Source organism: Phocoena phocoena, chromosome 3, assembly GCF_963924675.1.
Source record: "Phocoena phocoena chromosome 3, mPhoPho1.1, whole genome shotgun sequence".
In the NCBI taxonomy this organism is placed as follows: domain Eukaryota; kingdom Metazoa; phylum Chordata; class Mammalia; order Artiodactyla; family Phocoenidae; genus Phocoena; species Phocoena phocoena.
The window spans coordinates 38,758,163-38,774,048 of record NC_089221.1 but is presented as its reverse complement, the minus strand read 5'-3'; the positions used below and the strand labels follow the sequence as shown (position 1 = coordinate 38,774,048).

The 15,886-nt window shown below is 35.7% G+C and overlaps 1 protein-coding gene across 2 annotated transcripts in view; it reads right to left on the bottom strand.

Annotated features, from left to right (window-relative positions):
• The window catches only part of PARP8 (poly(ADP-ribose) polymerase family member 8), a 177,813-nt gene that overhangs the window by 32,400 nt on the left and 129,527 nt on the right, over positions 1 to 15,886 (bottom strand). For both annotated transcript variants that reach the window (XM_065875479.1, XM_065875480.1), the window contains 4 exons: positions 14,765 to 14,890; positions 13,685 to 14,249; positions 12,011 to 12,061; positions 11,810 to 11,905 (listed from right to left, as the gene is read on the bottom strand). In XM_065875479.1, the coding sequence (XP_065731551.1) occupies positions 11,810 to 11,905; positions 12,011 to 12,061; positions 13,685 to 14,249; positions 14,765 to 14,890 (838 nt within the window). The remainder of the gene's footprint in view (positions 1 to 11,809; positions 11,906 to 12,010; positions 12,062 to 13,684; positions 14,250 to 14,764; positions 14,891 to 15,886) is intronic.

Sequence of the window (15,886 nt, the reverse complement as noted above, 5' to 3'; positions counted from 1 at the left end):
TGTGGTATATGTATAAATACAATGGAATATTACTCAGCCATTAAAAAGAACGAAATATTGCCATTTGCGAGAACATGGATGGGCCTCGAGGGCATTAGGCTAACTGAAATAAATCAAACAGAGAAAGACAAATGCTGTATGATTTCACTTACATGCATCTAAAAAAAGAAACAAATGAACAAACATAACAAAATATAAACAGAGTCATAGATACAGAGAACAAACAGGTGGTTGCCAGAAGGGAGGTAGGTGGTAGGATGAGAGAAATAGGTGAGAGAGATTAGGAAGTACAAACTTCCAGTTACCAAATAAATGAGTCACAGGGATGAAATGTAGAGTGTGGGGAAGGTAGTCAGTAATAACGCAGTAACTTTGTATGGTGACAGATGGTAACTAGACTTACCATGGTGATCATTTTGTAACGTATAGAAATTTCAAATCACTATGTTGTGCACAAGGAACTAACGAAGTGTTGTATGTAGGTCAATTATACTTCAAAAACAAACAAATTCGTAGTAAAAGAAATCAGATTTGCCATTACCAGAGGTGGAGGGGTGGGGGGAAGGGAATTGGAGGAAGGTGGTCAAAAGGTACAAACTTCCAATTATAAGATGAACAACTACTAGGAATATAATGTACAACATAATTAATATAATTAACACTGGTGTATGTGAAAGTTAAGAGGGTAAATCGTAAGAGTTCTCATCACAAGGAAAAAATACTTTTCTCTTGCTATTTTATTTTCCATTAATATGAGATGATGCATATTCACTAACTTATTGTAGTAATCATTTCATGATGCATGTAAGACAAATCACTGTGCTGTACACCTTAAACTTATACAGTGCTGTATGCCACTTACATCTCAATAAAACTGGACGGGGGAAAAGGGAAGAAATATCACTTTAAAGAATTAAATTTCTAAATTTAGGTAACAATTAGTAAATAATCATTTATTGATACAGAGTCACAAATATGATTAAAAAATTCATTTTAGTTAGTTTTAGGCACTTGCACTTGGATGATTTAGCAACAGATGAAAACATCCTTTAATTGGAAAATCCACCTCGCCTGCTTAATACACATTTGCACATGAGATGCACTAAAAAAAAAGCAGATACCTAAGCTGGTGATATACTAATTAAACCACAAAGCTGTGTAAAACAAATATAAAAGGGAGAATTCCATTTCTTCCTAGGTAATTTTCTCTGGAAGAAATAGCATGACTCTGCTTACTTGCTACCCAGCTCTTGAAAGATTGGTTTTTTTGGAAAGACTTTTGACTTCAATAACCTCCTGGAGTCACAGCACTGAAATATACACTCTGCAATTGCTTTGGAAGAGCTCTCATCTTTCACATCTGATACAGTGTCATCTGTCTGATTTATCTTATCTCCCAAGTTACATTGCATTAGGTAGCTGATGAGGCCTAACACGATGCAGCCTGTGGTGCCCCGCACAGCAGACAGACGCATTTGTTAGTGCCATTGCTCCTATGTTCACTCATTTCAGAGGATAGTTTCATCTACTGCTTAACTAGTGGGGAAGGATGGCCCCATTCTGAGCATCCTTTATGCTCAGAATAGGCCCACATGGTAGCTTTGCAGACAAAAAGCATGACCAATCACACAAAGATTTCTGATTGACATTCCCCAAAGAGAATTTTCAAAACAAATAAATTGATATATTTCCTTTGTCAGCCTTAAAAGAACAGTTTGATTCTATTTCAGAAACATCAGGAAAAACTACCTATGGTAGGAAACTAATTGGAAAAATTTCTTCATCCAGCCTCAAGCGATATATACTGCTGCATATATTTGGATATACTTAGAGCAGACTGTTCAATTTCTACTACTTTTTCTTTTACTTTACCATTTAACCTATTCTAAATCTATTTTTTCATGTGCATGTGCACGTATGTTTCCTCCTCAACTTCCCCCACTGACATTGGGTTGTTTCTTTTGTTTACTTTAGGGGAGCATGGTATGGTCTGAAATAATAACATCAACCATTTTATTTCATATTTACTATAGTGTCAAACACTGTATTGGTGTCTGAGGATAGTGAAACTATACACAAACAAGAACCCGGGGAACATAAACCTTGGAAATCATAAAGGGCCATAGGAATTAATACGTGTACTCTACCAGACACCCAAAGTTCACTGAGGAAGTAAACAGAGACACAGAAGGTACTTCGTTTTTGATACTACTACTGCCAAATAACTTTTTTATGACTAAAATCCATCAATCCCAAAGCTGAACATCAGGATAAGGCTCATTTAGTATATATGAGTAATGATTGGTTTTTATATTTTTATTTGAACCCTGGATAATTAATTATACTTACTTTGTGATCATCCTAAAATATACGTATGTATGTATGTGTGTTCACACACATATTCAGGGAATATAAATAGAAACTACCATTTTGGTACCAAATTGTTGCCTTAAGCAATGAAAATGAAATAAAATATTCTGCTAAACTAGATTGGAAGATAATTTTTTTGGAAGATAATTTTTTGAAATTTGAATATTCTATCACCACACTTTGTAGCCAATCCTAGGTATTCATGTGCCACCCTGACTTTGTCTCAAGTGATTTTTTACCGATTTCACCCAGACCTCTTGGTCTTTATCTTGGCTAACAGATGAGCAACAACAGTTCAATGTTTTCTCCTGAATTACCATTTCATCTCCCTCCCACATCTGTTTATACTCAAACCTCTAAATCTCCAAATTACCTGGACTTACCAGCTGACCCATTATTTTAAAAAATAAACCTACGTTCTTAATGTAAAGCTATGGATTAATTACTTTATAGACACTCCTTTTCTTTCCCGCATTTTTTTTCACTGAAAAGTGGACTTTCTTCCCATACTCAAATTTGTAAGGCTGATTTCTAGGAATATCCTGTTACTGCAACTGTTTGAAGAAGGAAATCAGGTACGACAGAAAACTTGCTTTTGGCGGGGAGAAAAGAAAGTTTGCTATCATACTGAAAAATCTGAAGTAGAACTACACATTATATTCTTATAAAAGTAATTTTATCTTCCTTTTTTTTTATTTGGTAAGGAAAGTGCTATATTATGAATTTCTTTGATTATTCGTGGAATAACCTTTTTAGACATGTTCATTAGCATTTGGAATTTCCTCTTATAACGGTTCTTTTCTTTTAACATCTTTATTGGAGTATAACTGCTTTACAATGGTGTGTTAGTTTCTGCTTTATAACAAAGTGAATCAGCTATACATATACATATATGCCCATATCTCCTCCCTCTTGCATCTCCCTCCCACCCTCCCTATCCCACCCCTCTAGGTGGTCATAAAGCACTGAGCTGATCTCCCTGTGCTACGCAGCTTCTTCCCACTAGCTGTCTATTTTACATTTGGTAGTGTATATATGTCCATGCCACTCTCTCACTTCGTCCCAGCTTACCCTTCCCCCTCCCTGTGTCCTCAAGTCCATTCTCTATGTCTGTGTCTTTATTCCTGTCCTGCCCCTAGGGTCTTTAGAACCTTTTTTTTTTTTTTAGATTCCATATATGTGTGTCAGCATACAGTATTTGTTTTTCTCTTTCTGACTTATTTTACTCTGTATGACAGACTCTAGGTCCATCCACCTCACTACAAATAACTCAATTTCGTTTCTTTTAATGGCTGAGTAATATTCCATTGTATATATGTGCCACGTCTTCTTCATTCATTCGTCTGTCAGTGGACACTTAGGTTGCTTCCATGTCCTGGCTATTGTAAAGAGAGCTGCAATGAACATTGTGGTACATGACTCTTTTTGAATTATGGTTTTCTCAGGGTATATGCCCAGTAATGGGACTGCTGGGTCGTATGGTAGTTCTATTTTTAGGTTTTTAAGGAACCTCCATACTGTTCTCCATAGTGGCTGTATCAATTTACATTCCCACCAACAGTGCAAGAGAGTTCCCTCTTCTCCACACCCTCTCCAGCATATAGTTTGTAGATTTTTTTTTTTTTTTTTTTTTTTTTGCGGTACGCAGGCCTCCCACTGTTGTGGCCTCTCCCGCTGCGGAGCACAGCCTCCGGACGCGCAGGCTCAGCGGCCATGGCTCACGGGACCAGCCGCTCCACGGCATGTGGGATCTTCCTGGACCGGGTCACGAACCCGTGTCCCCTACATTGGCAGGCGGACTCTCAACCACTGCACCACCAGGGAAGCCCTGTAGATTTTTTTGATGATGGCCATTCTGACTGGTATGAGGTGATACCTCACTGTAGTTTTGATTTGCATTTCTCTAATGATTAGTGATGTTGAGCATCCTTTCATGTGTTTGTTGGCAATCTGTTTACCTTCTTTGGAGAAATGTCTATTTAGGTCTTCTGCCCATTTCTGGATTGGGTTGTTTGTTTTTTTGATATTGAGCTGCATGAGCTGCTTGTAAATTTTGCAGATCAATTCTTTGTCAGTTTCTTCATTTGCAAATATTTTCTCCCATTCTGAGGGCTGTCTTTTCATCTTGTTTATGTTTTCGTTTTCATTAGGTACCATTTGTTTACTTTTGTTTTTATTTCCATTTCTCTAGGAGGTGTGTCAAAAAGGATCTTGCTGTGATTTATGTCATAGAGTGTTCTGCCTATGTTTCTTCCTTTCCTTTTAAAATAGCAACTATAGAGGTAGCAATATTGTGAATAATTTATGTACTATTTAACACCATACTAAGTAAATGCCAGTGAATTTTTAAAGTAACAATGTTATATCAATCATTTTTTACTTGAACATTCTATAGAGTATTCAAGATATAAATGAGTTTAATTTTGATATAACAATTTGCCAACTAGTTTTTGTAGATCACTGACCCTCTCCCATGTTTATCCACATTTTATTTGAGAGGAGTTCAAAATGTCAACACAAGGTGGCGTACTAAAAGAAAGCTCTCAAGTTGTAAGTAATCAAGATTAGATGTCTCACAGAAAGCACATCCTATTCAAGGAAAGAAACGGATTCATTTTTCCTTAATAAAATAGGCAGTTATACTGTAATTAGCATTCTCCCACCCTGAGCCAACTTCCAGCCAATACCGTGCTCCCAACAAATTCTGCTATAACTATATCATTTGCACAGAAAACTCCAGCATCAATTCAAAGTAAAATGTAGTCGTTGAATAGCTATCGCTAGATAAGTGAAATTGTGTGTTTTATTAAACATACTTTAATACAAAGTGTGTATGCCTAAATATCACCCAAAATGTACATTATTTACTAATTCGAGTTTACAATAAATCTATTCGTTTCATTTTATAAAATATTATCTATTTTTAATGTTATAGTATTATATTGCCTTCAAAAAATTAGTCCCTATAATGTAAACTGCAAAACCATGGCAATTCCCTCCTGCCATTACACATAACATACATAATATATCTGCAATATAATATTCATTATGCACCATTTAAAAACATGGGGAACTTTACATGTCCCTAAGTTAAGATTCATTTTAGAAAATTTTAAGCTAAGATGAATAAATTTTTAATTTTATTTGAATCAAAGCAATTTAAATGTGAGCAGTAAAAACATGTTTCAAAAAAATGGCTTTAAGCCCTAAAGAATATTTTAGAACCTAACTGCACTTTAGAAACTTTGTGTTTTCAATGAATTTAAATTACTTCCTACTGAAAATAGAAATGACACAACTCAAGAGGATCTAGCTATGTATTTATATATAGCACAGTGTAGGTGAGTGGTTTTCAAACCTTTTTTTGCCATGGTCTTTTTTTTCAAACAAAATATTTCATGTAAGCCCAATATATAAAACAGATAAAAGTGGATACTGTTCCAGTTGGAGCATATGTGCACAGTTCAGTTCTCCTAGCTATAAAACAGGGATAAAATCAGATCTAGTTCACCAGGTTGACAAAAGGACTAAGTGAGAAAGAGAACCAAGTGAGATATGGTTTATAAAATCTCCTTGAGGTATACAGAGCCGTTTAAATATTAACAGTATTAGGTAACCTGGATAAGCTGTCTCTTCTACTTGTTTTAACCCAATGTATATACAAAAATTAGTGTTTAATAAGAATTTTCATTGAAGCATATCATGAAGTGGTATTTTTATTTTCATACCCACAGTTTATCAAAATTCTTAATTTGTTGCTACACTATTTCTTGCTAAAAAAGAAATGAACAATGTAAATACAACTTCATAATTTAAAAACAACTGTTGAAAACATATGAGAATAATTAAGAATATCTACTGGAAACACAAAACCTATATGCCTTTAATTCTCTGTGTTTCCAGTTTTATAGCCAGTACTTTGGGTGCTTTTCATGGTTCGGAAGACAGACACATTTGGGGTAGGGAAAGATTTACTGTCCATTAAGAAAGACAGGAATCCCACAGAGATCAAGACAGATCCACAATAAAATAGGATCAGGCCTGGTTAGTCCCCAATATACATGGTGATCCCTATTGTCTGATAAAACTAAAGTTGTTTGAACATTAAAACCAATTTCTGCTCAATTTGGATGTAAAAATAATTATATTTTTGAACTGAAAGTTTTTTGGCATAATTGTTTAGTTTAGCCTTTATTTCAGAACTTGAAATGTTAACTTCTACAAAATGCGTTGAGGGGGAGCAGGGAGAAAATAGGCTATGCTTTTTCATCCATTCTTTAACATCAGACCTAAATACAAGAAGACCTACCTGTTTTCCTCAAGGTAAAATGGGACATACCCAGGTTGACCCACACACTCAGTTTCCAAAAAAATGGTCATGGGAGTGCCTTATACTATGACCAAATTACAGCTGGGTATTGTTCATTTCCACTCTGAAAATAAGAACCTTAGTTACAAACATTTGTCTATGGTCCACAGCCAAGACTGGACCACAAAATTATTAGACTCGCAGGTTTCTCTGACCTTGCTTTAGTAGGAAAGAGCATTATTCTCAAGAGGTGACAGTAGAATCTCAGGCCTGATAATCCAGAGCAAGTAATGTGGGACATTTTCACACAGCAGGAGAAGAAAAGGAAATCATAATTCCCACATCACATATTGATGTGAGAAACAGGAAAGTCTGTTAACCAGGGACACAGAGAATGAGCCTCCAGTATCACTGACAAAGTTCCAACTTTGTAGGGATACTAAGCCACACAACCACATGAGTGGTTTTTTCCAACAGGATTCAGCAGCTCACGTACAGGGTTCAAAGAAGAAGACAAACACCTGCATTGATCCAAGAATTGGGTGTTTAATGTGACACTAACAGAAAGACAAGGGCACTAGGAATTTATAGGCTGATAAAAGCAGTGGTGATTTTAGCAGTAAATCCTTGTTTTCTTGTTTTGCGAACACACTTGAAGACCAAAATCAACATTCTAAAGCATCTCCAGGACAGTCTAGCGCATTAACACTCTAGCTGATTCCAAAACGTAGAGAACCAGTGGTTTGGTTTTCTGATCACAATGCAGACTGTACTGCCGAACTGAAATTCTGGGACTCTGAACAACCCTCCTGATAATGTGAGTTTTATGCAGATCCACAGTACTACATGTCAGGACTCACACCTGAGAGTGATATTTATAACCTTTATAAACAAAAGAGAAAATCAGAGCATTGTGGTATTTCTAAATAAGTAGTTCTTCATGTTGCGAAAGTGTGACATGCTTACCTAGACCTCTGAGTAAAGTGGCAGAATAGGAAAGGAGTGAGTAAAATTTTAGGACTTTTGGGAAATAGGGGTAAAAGGGGACTTAGGTCATTTAAAAAACAATCAGGCTTGAAGAAAAGAGACAAAATATAAGAAACAATTTGAATTTTGACAGAGAAAGATCAAACGAACGTAATAAACATTAGGCAGAGAAATCTATGGAAATCGAGTTTTATCTAACCTATTTAATCATCCCATGGGGCTATGACTTATCCTCTTTATAGCTTGAGGATTTACTGCAGTTTTTAATGTGTTATATGGGCTGAATATTATATTTGTAATAATTCTTATACCTTATTGAAATTATACACTATGTACATTATTGAAATTATAGTAAAACATATTGCGATGTAAATATAAGAGAGAGAGAGAAAAAATGAATATATACCTGATTTAGGTGAAGGAGGTAGTTTTGTTTACTTTTCTTCCTTTGACTATGAGATGTTTCTCTATTTTCATTTCCTGATCTGATTTCATATGTCACTTATCTTACTATTTAAGAAACCAAAGTAAGTTTTCTGATTTCCTTAGATATCAGTCTGAATTGAAGCAACATAAAACCACCTGATAACTAGCTATATTTATTTAGAAAACGTTTTCTCTCTTGTTTACAAAAGCATTTCCATTTCTAGAAAGAGACAGCAAACTTCATTGGTGCAGAAAGATAAAGTAAAACAGAACTTGAAGCAAGGCAAAGAGAATACTAACATCAACTATGATATTTCTATCACCTATTATAGGAATGAACTGACAGCAATTAAACCGTAAAGAGCAAACTGCCAACAATATGTGTGGTAAATTTCCAGGACATAAAAGTAGTTAATTCAAGCACATGAGTCAAGAGTAGCATCATGATTAAGAACTGTGGCCCTGGTGCCATTCTGCCAGGGTTTGAATCCTGTCCCTATTACTTACAAGTAGTGTGACATTAAAAAAATTACGGTTTTCCTCATCTATAGAGCAGGGACAGTATTAATACCTGCCTAATAGGGTTATTTTGAGGATTAAATAAGATAATCCACATAAGGCACTTCAAAAACATGATTACATAAAAAGCATTCAAAAAGCTTATGCCATTAATAACATTACTATTATCTACGGCAAGGAAAATGTCATTGCCATGGATCAAGAAATGAATCAAGATCCACAGATGCACAACGACCAAGTAAAAATAGGCCTCCTAACTGGGATAAACTGACATGGTTAAAGGATCCTCTCTCCTCTCATTGTAACTATACATTTCCATGTATTGATTAAAAATAACAATCTTGCACAAATATTTAATAAATTCTGATTTAGTTAAGTTGGGTTTCAGAGTAACAATATATCTCTTTGAGAGGAATAACTGACTGTCAAAAAATAGCATATGGAAAAAAAAATAGCATATGGGTGGCAAGAAAAAAACTCTTTTATATGTTTCCCATAAACAAATAAAATGAAACAAATATATCATAAAGCCTCGGTCATTATGGTCATAAATGGGTATTATATATGTTTTTTAAAGTATAAATCCTGAAATACAAAAAATTTCTAATAAAAGTACCTATTTCTAGGCTTTGCAATTCATCTGTTCAAACATATATTCCTAAGGACAGGACAAATCTCTCTTAAAAAGTGCAACAGAATCTAGTATGGTGCATTATACTCATAAAGCCTTCAATAAATGTTTGTGATGCATTTTTGAAGTCAGACAAAATCAGGTTCAAAGTTCAGCTTCCACTCATATAGCTGGGTGATGCTAAATAAATCGCCTAACCTCTTTGAATCTTAACCCCCTTATTTGCACCATGGGCACAAAAATACCTAAACCACAGAGCTTTGTGAAAATCAAATAAGGAAGCAGTGTGCAAAATGTCTACACAGTGTGCCTGGCACACAGTGCTCAAGTCATCTGCAAACAGATTGCTTTAGTTTTTCCTGTCCAATATGGATACATTCTATTATTCTTCTCTTCTTAATTGCCTGGCTAGAACCTCCAGTACAATGTTGATTAGAAGTGGCAACAGCATCAAAAAGAATAAACTACTTAAAGATAAATTTATCCAAGGATGTGCAAGACTTGAACACTGAAACTAAAAAACAGTGTAAAGAGAAAATTTTAAAGATCTAGATAAATGGAAGGATACCCTGCGTTCGTGGATTGGAAGGATTAATATTAAGATGGCAATACTTCCCAAATTGACCTACAGACCCAAAGCAAACCCTATCAAAATTCTATCTGCCTTTTTGGCAGATGAGCTGACCCTAGAATTCATATGGAAATGCAAGGGATCCAAACAGTGAAAGCAATATTATATAAAAAAAAAAGTTGGAGGACTCACACTTCTTCATTTCAAACTCACTACAAAGCTACAGTTAGTCAAGACAGTATAGTACAGGTATAAGGACTGACATATGAATCAGTGGAGTAAAATTAAGAGTTGACCAGTAACTCAAAACATCTATGGTCAAATCATTTTCAACAAGAGAGACAAGATCATTTAATTGGGGAAGAAGAGTCTTTTCAACAAATGGTGCTTAGACAACTACATATATCTACATGCAAGAGAATGAATCTGGACAACAACCTCACACCATAAGCAAAAATTAACTCAAAAAGGATCAATGTCTTAAATGTAAGATATAAACTATAAACTCTTTGAAGGAAATATAGGTGCAAATCTTTGTGACCTTGGATTAGGCAACAGTTCAACTGAAATTTGGATTCCATTAAAATTAAAAACTTGTGTGTCACAGGACACTATCAAGAAAAAGAAAATCGGAGAAAATATTTGCAAATCATATCTCTAACAATGATCTAGTATTCAGAATATATAAAGAACTCTTACAACTCACTAAAGACAAATAACCCAAATAAAAAATGGGCAAAGGATTTAAACAGACATTTCTCCAAAGAAGATATACAAATAGCCAATAAGCACATGAAGAGATGCTCAAATCATTAGTCATTAGGGAAGGGCAAATCAAAATCACAATGAGATACCACTTCATGAATGCTAGGATGGCTATAATTGGGGGAAAAAAAGAGGCAAATAACAAGCGCTGGTGAAGATGTGGACAAACTGGAACCATCATACACCACTGGTAGGAATATAGTGGTACAGCCACTGTCAAAAATAGTTTGGTAGCTCCTGAAACAGTTAAGTAGCATTAACATATGTCCCAGCAATTCCATTAACTGAAGAATGGATGAACAAAAGTCACATATCCATATAATGTAGTCTTATTACACCATAAAAAGGAATAAAGTTCTGAGACATGCTACACAGATGAAACTTGAAAACATTTTACTAAGTGAAAGAAGCCAAAAACAAATGGCCACATAATGTATAACTTATATTTAATGTCCTTCTATATGAAATGTCTAAAACAGGCAAATTCATAGAGACAGAAAATATATTAGTGGTTGCCAGGGGATGAGGTGAGGGGAAAATTGGGAGTGATTACTAACTTTCATAGGGTTTCTTTTTGGGGGTAATAGAAATGTTCTGGAATTAGTAACAGTTGCACAACATTGTGAATGCAGTAAAAACCACTGAATTGTACACATTCAAATAGTGAACTGTATATTGATAGAAATTTTAACTCAGTAAAAAAATTGCAAAAAAACCTTTTGAATTGGATAATTCTCCCCAAAAATACCACTTATACTTTGATTCTTATTTCCATACTCGCTTAATAATGCCACAAATGTGTTAGTGAGTTGGCATTTTTTTGAAATCTTTAATTCTCCAGACTCTACTACATACCTCTTCTAACTGGAACAATGACTACCGTCTACTCTCTGTATTAACTATCTTTAAATTGTGCTGTTTTGAAAAAACAGTGTTTACAAGTTTACATACATATACCGATATGGATGGATATAGAGATAGATGAATAAACACTGAAGTGATAAATAAGCACATGTGAGAAATAAGAAACATTTTGCTAAATGAAACAGCTTGATCTTTCACAGACTCCTTCAGAAATAGTGACTCATTTGTCAGAATTATGACTTTGTGTATTACGTAATTGGCTCAATAGAGAGTATTTACTGTAAATGCAGTTATTTACTTATTTATTTTTATATCTTAACCCTCTTCATTTATATTCTAAACTGCCATTCCACCAATGAGAACTTACCCTAAGCATGGGGCCATTTTGAAACACATGTGGCTCATCACAAACCACACAGTATTCATTCAACACAGGGATCCGCTGTTCAGCAAACTCAATTGTCTGAATAAGACAATAAAGAGAAAGAATGAAGTCAAGTTCATGAAGGATTTGAAAACCCACTAAAGGCTAAACTGTTTCTACAACGGATGGAGGCTTGGCTCATACCTGCACTAGGAAGCCACGGTCTCGTATTGGAATACATTTGGCACCATTTGGCTATAAAAAGCAAAGCAGAAGAAAATAATTTTTTAATTAGGAAAATATATAAATTATAGCCTTTTACTTTTGCAACAGTGAATACAGATGTGATCTAAGATCACCTGTAATGTGAATTAAATCACGGATTATGACATCGAGATTTTAGAATTTATTATAATGCCCTTTCCTCCATTACAATCTTTGTTTAAACTAAATGAGCAGCATTCTTAATTTCTGATCTTCTAATAAAAATGAGTGCCATCTTTAAATGATCATAAAAACTCGTTGCCTCTATTACTCATCACTGATTGCTCCCACTTCCTCATTTAGATTATTTCAATCTCATTTTACAATCAGATAGAATTATTTCTCCAAGGACATACTAAACAGCTGCTGTAAGGGGTACAGTACTAAACTACTGTATTAGGCTTAACCATACAGGAGGACATTAAGACATTTTCTTTTACAGAATATCCGAAATTGTCTTTCTTAGGTGAAAGTAACCATGGGAAACTTTCTACTATGTAACTCTGACATAATTACTTTTCTATATGTCTTTAATACTTAGTTTTGAGAAGAAATGGGCTTTGGGGATATCCACCTAAAATTATCAACATACTCATATACATTTTCTTAACACAAATAAAATTTCATGGTATAATTTAAAATGTAATTTTAGAAATAAATCTATACAAGAGCACCATAACTTTCTGAAAATGTATCCTCTTATTTTTTTTCAGTTTCATCTATTGCTTGGTATATCTGTATTAATAGTTAAAGAGTTAAATACGTTCCTCCCTAACACACACAAACACAAATTTACTAAAAGCAAACAAAACTTTTGGTCAATTCTTTTATGTAATTAATATACATAAGATAGGTCTGTTTCTTTATCTGAAACTGGCTATAATGCTGATTACTCTAGAGGTAAACTTTGTGTAAGACTGACTCCCAATAAATACCACCCAAAGTATTTAAGCTTTAATACAGTCACCTCCCAGGCCCATCTCCCCATGCAAAACAGCTTCAGGACAAAGTGACTTCAGTTTCAAAAAGTAGACACTGAGAGCAGCTTTAAGTGAGGCTCAGGGATACAGCTGTAACTGTTACTTCTCTCCACAAGTTCATGGGCAAAGTTGTCCTCTTATATACAATAGGAAGGACACCACTCTTAATTATTAGAAATAAATAAATAAAACAAAACATCAACAATTTTTATTATAAAAAAAAATTATTAGACAAACTCTGCGCTCCACTACTTTTGTGAGAAAACCAGAGATTAGATAAACCTACTTAATAAAACATTAAAAATGCTACGCTTGCTTAAAAGGACAGGCTTTGTGAATCCAATGGACTTCCTTCCATTTTTAGTAGCAGTCATTCCCGTGACAGGACTCTGGACTAGACCTCAAATTGAAAGCCACATTTATTTTTTCAGAATCAAAACGAACATTCCAGTACCAGTTGCAAATGTCTGGTATGCAAAATAACATCCAAAAGAAAAAAACTGTAAATTTTAGAAAACAAAAACAAAACTGTGCTTCTTTCCTTTCCCAGATCTTACAAAACAAACAAACTAACAAAACCCTCCATTGCCCCTTAGCTGACATTTAAGAACTCAAGATGAAAATATGTACGCACAGCAGGCTGGGAAGATGAAGATGATGATGGTGTTAAGATACCAATGAGCCCTGAGGTAAGAGAGAGCCTCCGGCACTCTGCGCTGGGTTCCTTGAAAAGCTCCGATTTGGATGACTTGGGGGCACTGGAGTAAGACTTGCTGAGCAACTTGTGATTCTTGAGTCCATATAATTCTTCCATTCTGAGGTTACTGGAATAAGACCTACTTAGCAGTTTGTGAGGCTTCAGGCTGGCGTTGTGCTCACAGCGCGGGTCTCCAGAACAAGAGCGTGTCAAGAGTTTGTGCGACTTGAGAGCGAGGCAGTCCTCCTGCTTGACGGCTGCAGGGCAGGGACGGTTCAAGAGCTTGTGTGACTTAATGGTCGTCACCGCCTGCTCAGCCCGGGGGTCGCTGGACAGCGAGCGACCGAAGGTCCTGTGTGGCTTCGGGGCGCACACGTCCTCCGTCTTGACTGTGCTGGAACAAGTCCTCCGCAGCAGCTTATGCGTCTTGGAGATCCCGTCTTGCTCCGATTTCAGTTTGGATTTGCTTTTTCCACAACCAGGGGGAGGATAACTTGGCGACCTTCAAAATGCAACAATTAACAGGGCAAATCGTGAGTGCAACAGACCATGGAGAACACTTGTCGGGCTCAATCATCTCAACTCTGTTACAAATACCATGTCTTTTTAATCCAGCTTATCCAGCCAAAATTGAAACCAAATATGTATGGAAAGATCACAGGGACTGAATTCTATGTTTCCTGGAAAGCAAAAAAGGTTTGTCCAGTTTGTTTTTCCCTCCTACCTATCCCAGGGCCCTATAAAGGACTAATTTTGGTAGGGAAAACTCTATGTGATTAGAAACCAAACAATGTAATTTTAGTAAATTTAACCCATGTAAAGGAAACACAAACTCAAAACATAGAAATGAGTATCCGTGTTTTTTGATGGAATGGATGTAACTTGGTCTGTTCTTTTAAAGTCATAAAGAAAATAAACAGATGCCAAGACTGTAGCAAGAATGCTTTGAATTAAATAAGCATGGAATATCACAGGTGCAGCGTTTAGTAAGACGATGGAAAGACGTCTGTTACCCACCTGCGCAAGGTAGAAAATAGATGCAGGGGAGACTTCACTTTCTTCTCTGACAGCTTCTTGTTGTGCAGGCAACTAGATTTTTCTTTGCTCTGTTTCCACTGCTGTGTAACAAATGTCTGCATGATTCTGTCAAACCAAAGGTAAGTTTGTTATCACAGTTCCAAGGTAATTTAATATCAGATTTCTGTATGGATTATGTAGAGAATGCATTTATCAAAGGAAAATAAATGCATGGTAATTAGGCGGAGTTTAATTTTGAACCATACAAGATGTCTTCTTGTGTAGGAAAGCATCCTATAGAAAATTTCTATGATTTTACTGTGTCACGATTAATAATTAATTAATTACTGTGACATAATTAAAAATACAAACGAGGGGCTTCCCTGGTGGCGCAGTGGTTGGGAGTCCGCCTGCCGATGCAGGGGACGCGGGTTCGTGCCCCGGTCTGGGAGGATCCCACGTGCCGCGGAGCGGCTGGGCCCGTGAGCCATGGCCGCTGGGCCTGCGCATCCGGAGCCTGTCCTCCGCGACGGGAGAGGCCACAGCAGTGAGAGGCCCGCGTAACGCATAAAAAAAAAAAAAAAAAAAAAAAAAAAAAAAAAAAAAATACAAACGATTAAGAAGTTGATAAAAGAATAAGGATATAAAGAGATTTATAAGGACGGCCTTTAGGATCAACACCTTTAGCTGAGGTGGCAAAAGAAAAGTCTGAATTATTTTGTTGGTGCCAGCAACACAGGTTTTAAAAAATGTTTTGTTAGTAATTATGATTTATTAAGATAAAGTAAAGTTCTTTTCCTTCTCCTTGATTTGCTTATGTATTTTTCTTCATGAGAAGGAAAACAAAATGAAAGTACAAAATCGTAAACAAAAAGAAGCCATGCAAAATTGACTCTATGGAGAATTAGGAGGTCAGCGAGTTTTACGTTCAGCACAGCTGCCATTCACTTTAAAATGTGCTGGTTTTTTAAAAGATGGTGAGCCTCTAAGAATTTTTAGTTCCTATCCTAAGGCAGGAATTTGGTAACTTCTGATCTCAATATTTTCTAAGTCAAGACCATGGCATCACTGTTTTGTGATAAAGAATTCTAGAACGTCAAAGGTGGATTTAAGAAAGACACA